This window comes from Montipora foliosa, chromosome 1, assembly GCF_036669935.1.
Source record: "Montipora foliosa isolate CH-2021 chromosome 1, ASM3666993v2, whole genome shotgun sequence".
Taxonomy (NCBI): domain Eukaryota; kingdom Metazoa; phylum Cnidaria; class Anthozoa; order Scleractinia; family Acroporidae; genus Montipora; species Montipora foliosa.
The window spans coordinates 9,945,336-9,954,202 of NC_090869.1; the positions used below are offsets into that span (position 1 = coordinate 9,945,336).

Genomic DNA, 8,867 nt, shown 5'->3' on the forward strand with positions numbered 1-8,867 from the left:
GGGACTCGGTGAATAGTTATAAATTTGGCTTGTCGGTCTTATGGTTAAGTTTAGGTTTAACTTTATGATAAAGCAATTAATTATCGAGAAGTAACTGCCACTGGAATTGATTAATCACTGCCTTAATGACATGTTTTCCAAGAGTCTTGCATGTATAATACAGGTTGTATTAACTTCGCGAATTTTTACGGTTAGTTTTTTCCATTTGCATTACAATATAATCTAGCATGTATGTGAGGCAATTTCTTGCTATTTTGTAGTTTTAACTCGAAATTGCCTCGCATCCACGTTAGATTACATTGTAATGCAAATAAGAAAAACTAAAAGGACTAAAAGGGCTATTATAATAATTGAATTAACTTAATAAGTCATGTATGGTTCACAGGGCACCACCACTCCCACTTCATTGTTTCCATGGCAACTGTTTTGCTGACAGCGTTGAGATTATCAACAAAGATGGCAAAGTGTTTGGTCTAAAGTGTTTCCTTGTAGCTGAAGGTGGGTAGGTTAGTGTTGCGATTAAGGACGGTGACTACTAATGTTATTGCGCATACGTTCTGCGCATCTCCAGGTACTCGGGTTTCCTATCGGTGATGCTTACTAATGCAGGGATATTTTTGCACGGTTTAAAACTATGCAGAAAAAGTAGATCTTCGTAAGTACTCGTGGTATCCAAAAAGAAAACTGGGGGTAACCATGCATTCTTTAGAGATAATTCACCTCCAATTGAGAAAGAACGCGATTCATTCCTTTGTATTTTGGAGCTTTTGAGAAATATTGTTCATGAATTATCTTTGAAAAATGCGCGGTTACCCCCAATTTTCTTATTGGATTCAATATCACTTATTAAGATCTACCTTTCCTGCATAATCATAAATCGGGGCAAAAATACCTTTGAATTAGAGGAATGACGAGTGGAAGGGTGGATGCAGGGTTTATACAGGACACAGAGAAGCGTGAAATCTGACATCATCATGTTTTTGTCTTTTTCCCATTGGGCTGAATTAAAAAGTGAACAGAGAAGAATAGTAATGTAAGCACCCCTTAGACGAGGGAGTAAGTGAAAAGATCACGTCATGAGCAGTCACTCAATAGGGAGTTTAAGAAACGACGACGGCTACGGCAACGACAACGCCAAAAAGCAGTAATATTATTGGTTAAAAGTATCAAAATGCTCGTGCTGCACGTGCGGCACGCATTTTTAAACATTTCTCTTCCGTACTCGTATTCGTGGAATGACCAAATTTAAGGTTTTGACGACAACGTGGACAAACTACCGTGAATCTTTCAGTCTCACTCTTTACTTCAAATCCGTCTGTACCAATCCAGTTTTAGGACACTTCACTCACATTGAATAATATAAACAAGATGGAATAATCATGAAATACTTAAAACAGCTCAAAGTTATATTTTGCAGTGACGTTTTCGTCTCCGTAGCCGTCGTGGTTTCTTAAACTCCCTGATGAGTTAGATCCGGCCACGGGCGGATACCTTTAATAGGATAACTTCTGGTATCCATCCCTTTCATTGAAGTGAATGAATAAAGTTGGTACTGCAGAAGTTAAACACCCCAATGAAAATAACTGAAGGTGGATACCTATACAGGTGGTCAGCTTCGTATTGTCGAAATCTGATTTTAGTGGTTTAATGGACTGTGGGTGTAATGTGTATGAGTTTTAACATCATTGTACTACACTTATTTGTCATCTTATTTATTTAAGGCACTGGTCCTGGTAAGATCTTGGAACTGAGAAGACGAACCTTTGAAAGAACTGTGATGTTTGGGGATTCTTGTCAGGTAGGAATGGGTTCTGTGTGTCTAGCCGGCTAAAATGTTAATTAAATCGAGAGTCTCTCCTGTTGCAAATCTTAAAGGCAGGGCTTCTGATATTTCGCGAAATTCGCTTGAAATCTTACCAAATACATGTCGGTACAAAATATATGAAACTTATCTTGGCTGTTAAAGTGCCCCTGTGATAAAAAAAAACCACTTCCTTTTTTCCTTCAGATTTTGAAAGTGTGTTTGCTTAACACCTGACTGGCAAAGTTTTGAGCTTTGATTTTTATCCAAAGGCCGTTTACTTTGAGTGTAAGTTTTGGATTTCACGGTCCGCCATTACTCACGTTCAAAGCTGACCGATTGGACCTCAGACGGTTGGATCCAGGGAAAAGTGACGTCAGAGGCTCACAGCTTAAAATTTCAGCGTGTGAACGCAGCTTATTATATATGCAAAGCGTGAGTTTAAACGTCTGAAAGCCCAAAACCCCGTGCTGCATATTAATTCTGCGGCGTACACACGTATTGCATTCTTAAACTAGTGAGCCTTTGACGTCATTTTCTCCTCGATCCAGCTCTCTCAAGAACATAATGTTAGTAATGGCGGACCATTAAATAGGAAAATTACAGTTAAAATAAAGAGGTGTCTTTTTGAAATCAAGGCTTAAAACGTGGGTCACTTAGTGTTTTGTTAACATAGTTTGAAAATCCAAAGAAAAATATGAATTGATTTTTTGGTCACAGGGGCACTTTAAGGCTGTTTACTTGCCGTAAACTTGCAAATTTATCTTGAAACTTCGTCACTGCAAGGAGTAAACACCTAGAACTACCAGGCGTTCTTAAGGAAAGGAAAGGAAGGGAAAGGAACTTTACTTAAGTATTTAGTCGTCTTCGCCCTGGAGCACTAATTGGGGACTCTGTAAACAGGAATTAACGATCGACGCAAATCAAGTCAAATGAAGTCAAATGTTGGTTCTTAGAATAAATTAATGTTGCGAAAAACTTAGCATGCATGCAGTGGTGTTGTTCGTCTCAGTTCAGAACTGAAAAGTATAGTCCTCATTTATCCTATGTATAAGATTAAACCTGTAGGGTTTTTGGGAACCAAGGAACGATTGGAAAAGTGGGTTCAACAATTAAGGAGGCATAAAGCAGTTTGGGGATCACAATGCTCAAGAAAATGCAGCAGCTTGTCCCTGGCGGACCTTTAAGCAAGAACATAGGGGCCCGCAAGGTCTTTCAATTTACAGTAAAGGTTATTCTTATTGTAGTGAAAAGATTAATCATGCCGCGATGATGTTCTTTACACGAGATACTTAATTAAGCCGCAATGCATTTGAGGGGCTCTAAATAAGAGCTTTCCCAATGACGTCTGTGTTTTCAAAGCGATATGTAGTATGTACAGTAGCGTCCTCTTTCTTTTTCATATTATGGTATTTCAAGGATGTGATAAGTTCCCTGGGATCACCTTGCAAAGTTTTCTACAAAGCTGAAGACAAGGTATTGATAAGAATTTTTTTTTTTTTACGTGAACAAAGTAAGAATTAATGGTCATTTTTTGTACTAGCCCATGTTAAAGGGAAAGTACGGTCTAGAAAAGAGTTTCTCTAAATTCCGAAAACTTTTCCCCAGAAATTTGCCGTTTTGTCCAGTTCCCTGTTAAAATGTGACAAGAGCACTTTGAAGTTGCCTCTTTCGTGACTTGGAGAGCGCCATCTTGGATATGACGTGTTATGACGTAGCAATAGTCAATAAACGTGTTCGACCTTACCAAGTTCTTCGATCCTCGATCACTTTCTCATTCTTGTGTAACCTTTCTGCTTCGAAAAATTCAAATGTAAGGTGAACTATGGTAAAAGGTCTTGTGGTTCATGTAGGCCATAAGTGCAACAGAAGCTCAAGTCACTTAATACTTATAGATTTCCTAGTCAATCAAACTAGGCGGCAAAAATCAGCCAGAACAAATGTAAACAAAACAAAAACCTTGAACATGAGACAAAGAAATATTCGACAAGCGTACCTTTTTCACTTTCTTCCTTCAGCGACAGCCGTCTTCGATGCTTCAGCAAACGTATTTGTTTCTTTCACACGGGGAAGCGTTTAATTTAGAATAAGCCGACGAAACTTTCAGATGTTGCTCATTAGCACATAAACAAAAGAATACATTTTTGGCCGCCATTTATGCATTCAGTCAATAGAAACTACTGAAACGATTTACTCTTACCATTTGATGGAAATATCTAAGTCGATCGTTTGTTTTGAAGTTGCAAAAGGGATCTCGTAGAAAGCCACGGTAGACAGATTAAACTTGATTTCCAGGCATTTATTTTGCAGCTATGAGCACGGGATAGCACTACAAGGTCTCTTTCGCCCTGTTTATGTACCAGTCAATTCCAAAACCGCCCATCCCCCCCCCCTCCCCCGGCAATCCCCGGGCATTTGACTCGCGTTAAGCGCCGTACAGTGGGGAATTTGACCCAAAATGAGGCCCGCCCGGTGAGGCATTTGACTTTCGTGTCAAAACGTCTGTCAGCGGTCGGAAACAAAAGGATTTCGCAATTCTTTGATTGAGCACATGCGCCGCTTTCACGGGTCATTGCTCTTGTCGATTCCACGTGGGTTTTCCTGTTGTTGTCGTTACATTATATAGTTATATCGGGGAATATGCCTTTGTTTAAAGTGTGGAGCGAAGACAAGCTGAACATGAAATTCGTAGTGGATGAAAATTTTGCAGAACTTGTTTCCACAGGTAAGCGATTCTGTTTACGCATGGAAAAAAGTTTTGCACAGTTGCTTTAACATGCCTGGAGGGTGGGGTATTTGACCCTCTTTGAAGCTCTAACGGGTGGGGCATTTGACCGTCTAAACTGGCAACATAGTGGGGAATTGGACCAAAAATGTTCAAAAATTCAAATGCCCCGGGGTTTGCCGGGGCCGGGGGGGGGGGGGTATGGGCGGTTTTGGAATTGACCGGTACATTAACGACCACGAGGTAAATCTGTTCAGAGGTGGAGCCAATATCAAAAAAAAATTAGCCTCTGGATTAAGATTCAAGTATACAAAGTATTGCTCTCCTCGCCTTTGTTTTTCTTCTTTTCATCAAGTACATTTAGTCATCCGGAGAAATCCTTGACTATTGCTACGTCATAGCCTCGTTTGCATACACAAAAACAAAGATGGCGGATTTCAATTAAATTTGCCCATTTTTGAAGCATTATTGTTGGCTATTTACACACATTTAGTCCAAATGAGTGGTCAAGTATGACAATACAGGTTAAAGAACTTTCGTTTCAGAGAAACGTTTTCTAGACCGTACTTTCCCATTAACGGCAACTACCGATTGAGAAAAGGAAGTGATCAAAGGATATCTTCAGTAACTGGTAGACATAAGAATTCATTTATAACCGATCAATAGGCAATTTTCACGATAGCGTCATTTGACTACAACTACCAGAATTCAGTTTGTTTTTCTTTTCTTAATTTTTTTAAATTTTGTATTCCCATCATGGTCAAAATAACAACAGCTCTAATTAGCATGAGACAAGCAAAAGCTGCAGGATTCTGGTACTTGTAGTCAAATGATGTGGCGTCATCATGCAAATGTCCTATTGCCCAACTGAACAGTTGATGTCATACATTTTTAATATGACGTTTTTTTTAAATATATTGTTCATATTTTTTAATGCTTGCTTACTTTTTGTAATCCATATCGTATTTCTATACTTAAGATTTGGAAAATAAAAAATATATTTAAAAAAAATTTTTTCAAGAAAACGACGAAACCTTTGAGTTTATAAAACATGTTGCATGTGCCATCCTCAGTTAGTCAGAATACAAAGCGATGGAAGCTGCATTTATAATAAATAGAGATTGCTAATGTGAAAAGTAGTAATAACGGAACGAGGTATTGCGTGAAAATGTGGAAATCAAAGAGATAGTTTAAGATTGACTTGGTGTCATTGTTGATCCAAAGAGGGCCTGTTCTCTCTGAATATGAATAGCCTCTTTTATCTTTAGTTGAAAACTGGTGGAGGCATGGTCTATCTTATTATAATTTTTGATCTTGTTGTTGCTTTTTCTTCTTTCCGCTTAGATGAGGATACATTCTCCATCCCTCACAAACTGGCTCCACTCCAAGAGCTCTGACTATTTCTTTAATTTACTTCACTCTAGGAATGGTTAGTACTATACTCTATGTTATCATCAGTGTCAGTATAGACTCATGAAGTTGAAGCAGCAACGGAAAATTATCGTTCGAAATCGAAATTCTCATGCGATGAGAAGAAATGCTTTTCCAAGAACTACATCAGTGGTAAAGCGCCTTTTTTTTTTTCCATAATTCTCTCTGGGTGTAAAGTCAATTTATTTAACGTCGGTAGTTCCTTCAGTTATGAAACTGGTATCAATGGAAGCTGACGGTGCGTTTTTTACCCCCCTCCCTCTGTCAGTGCTCCGTTTCACGGATATTTAAAGCTATAGCTACACAGGCCAGAGGAAAGTGGAAACAGACGTTGAAGTCACCGAGGATCGAACTGGAGATCCCTTGCTCCGAAAGCCGCGCACTAGCCAGCTGCGCTACGCCTGCAAATGTTGGTTTTTGAGGAGAGGGGAAAACCGGAGTAGCCGGGGAAAAACTTCTCTGTGCAGAGTAGAGAACCAACACACTCAACCCACATATGGCGTAGAATCCGGGAATCGATCCTGGGCCACATTGGTGGAAGGCGAGTGCTCTCACTACTGTGCCAGCCCCTGCTCCCCCCTTGTCCACAACGTAGGTTGCGGAGGAACCAGAATAAACTATAAGAGTGATACAGTGAGGAAAGAAAAAAAACGAAGTTTCCCTCTCTTGGCCAAGTGATTGGTTTGAAATTCACAATTCCATTCCAGGACATCTTGTTCGATGCTTGCAGTCATTTGGTGAAGAAGTTTTATCCTGCATACAAATTTTCCCGGACACTACAACTTCAACATGTACGTATTATACTTCTACCCCAAATTTTTGTATTTTACAGCAATGTTATCATTCATTGTCTTCTTTCTCATCTTGTGGCATTTTGCGCTTTTGAAGGTACCATCGTTGTGAATTTAAGATTGGAATACAAAGAGATTCTAAAGGTACGATTTGTTACCAAAATGTTACCACTTTGTGATGTAAAACCGCCATGCCAAATAAACAAATCAGTATTAAAGATCCAAACTACTAAATACAGCAAACCACAGTGAGCTGCTTCTGTTGAAAAAAAGAGTGAAGGGCAAATATTTAATTGTGCTTGTAAATTGAAGCTACAGTTCCTAGTAATTAAGAGCAAAAAAATAGCAAATTACTTGACAAAATTATCATGGGGACACAGAAAGGAATACAAAATAGCAAAAAGCCAATAGAGAGCGAATTGCCCTAGTTTCTATGCTGCAATAGGTAGGTAAGCGCTTTCCGAGTCAATGACCCAACACGCCGGTGCTTATCCCCGGTTTCCGTAGCATTAAGCGACTAGGAGTATTTTTAACTCCCCCTGATTGGGATGCTAGTCTATCGCAGGGTTACCCCCCAGCATTACGCTGGTACCCATTTATACACCTGGGTGAAGAGAGGCAGCGTGGGAGTAAAGTGTCTTGCCCAAGAACACACACACAACAATGGCGTGAATTAAATAACCATGATTTTATGAAATTTAATTCATTTTTTTGTCGATAAAACTTTGCCCCAAGGCCTAATATCATTTTTATGCCAGGCTGAATTTGCTGGTATCATTTTCCTCTCACCCAAGGAAAGTCTTAACCTACTTTACGCTGATAAGAAGTTGAGATCACTTCAAACAGTAATTAATGAGTATTTAAGGAATATAGCCAACTGGCTCATGGCAAACAAGACAGGTACAAGTTATCTCTTAAGCATTCGAGAACGGACCATTTAAAAAACTCCTTTTCTAGTATTGGGGCAAAGATATGGAATAGTATTACCGATAGTCACAGTGATCGTGCTCTCCCAACCCCCTATTATTATTGTAATCTTTTACTTTTTCCTTCCCGCTTCGCTAGCTGGCTATTTTGCGGGTAAGATCAATGGAAAAAGTATAAAGGTGACAGTTGAAATAAGAAACAACAAAGGAGAACAGTCTAAATGTATGGTTGACATTACCGAGATAAGGAGCGTAATTCTCGAGGTTAAGGTTTTATCGAGACGACTTGTATTTTTTCCTTCCACATAACGCTTATATTTTGAGGTTGTGTGATTTTCAACTTCTCGCGGTAATTTGGTCTCCCTTTCCATCTATAATTTTCATCATCCATTAATTAACAGATTCAGTTATGGACGCGAAGGAACTACCATTTATTTTGAACTCGCTTGCACAAAGGTAAATTAAAGTTAGACATAATCATTATAGTTTGACAAACTACGTCTGGTTTGAAATAATTCGAGATTCGGCGTCTTCGAGTAGTAACTTTCTAAGCTACATTCAATTTGTTCTCAAAGCCACAGTTAGCACCAGACTGTTTGTCGGGGGGGGGGGGGGGATTGTTAGGTTGGTTGCAATGGGTCTTCTCCAATTGTTATCACCTCCCCCCCCCCCCCCCCCCATCCCCTCCACCTCCCTATGGAGGGTTTTTTTTTTTTTTAGATCTAGGACGGACACCTGTCGGAAATCTGGGATTTTCACTTCATTGTACCCGCTGGAAGAAGCATTTTGCCATTTATAGGCCCGTTTAGTCCAGTATTTATACCACCGGCCCCCTATGGGATGAGGGTCTAGTGATTGGAACCTGACCTGTGTCGGAATCTGGAGTGTTGGCGTTTGGCGCCACCGGTTGGCTCAGTTGGTTGGGCCCCGGGCGTCACGCGGGAGGTAGGTCGTGATTTCAACTCCGGCCGGACCAACACTCAGGGTCTTTAAAAACTGAAGGAGAAAGTTGCTGCCATTGTAAGTCCATTCTGCAAATGGTTAGACTCTCTAGTCTTCTCGGAATAAGGCACCGATAAACCGTGGTCTCAAACAAAACCCTTCATAATCCTGTGGGGACGTAAAAGAACCCACACACTTGTCGCAAAGAATAGGCATGTTAGTTCCTGTGTGTTGTGGTAGTCTTCTGTGGT

At 39.9% G+C, this 8,867-nt stretch overlaps 1 protein-coding gene across 1 annotated transcript in view; it reads left to right on the forward strand.

Annotated features, from left to right (window-relative positions):
• LOC138009454 (phagosome assembly factor 1-like) overlaps positions 1–8,114 on the forward strand; it is a 17,882-nt gene extending 9,768 nt beyond the window's left edge. Inside the window, exons 8-14 of the mRNA XM_068856478.1 lie at positions 386–498; positions 1,722–1,798; positions 3,221–3,277; positions 5,871–5,955; positions 6,665–6,748; positions 6,846–6,892; positions 8,076–8,114. Coding sequence (XP_068712579.1) covers positions 386–498; positions 1,722–1,798; positions 3,221–3,277; positions 5,871–5,955; positions 6,665–6,748; positions 6,846–6,892; positions 8,076–8,114 — 502 coding nt within the window. The remainder of the gene's footprint in view (positions 1–385; positions 499–1,721; positions 1,799–3,220; positions 3,278–5,870; positions 5,956–6,664; positions 6,749–6,845; positions 6,893–8,075) is intronic.
• Positions 8,115–8,867: the final 753 nt, after the last annotated feature.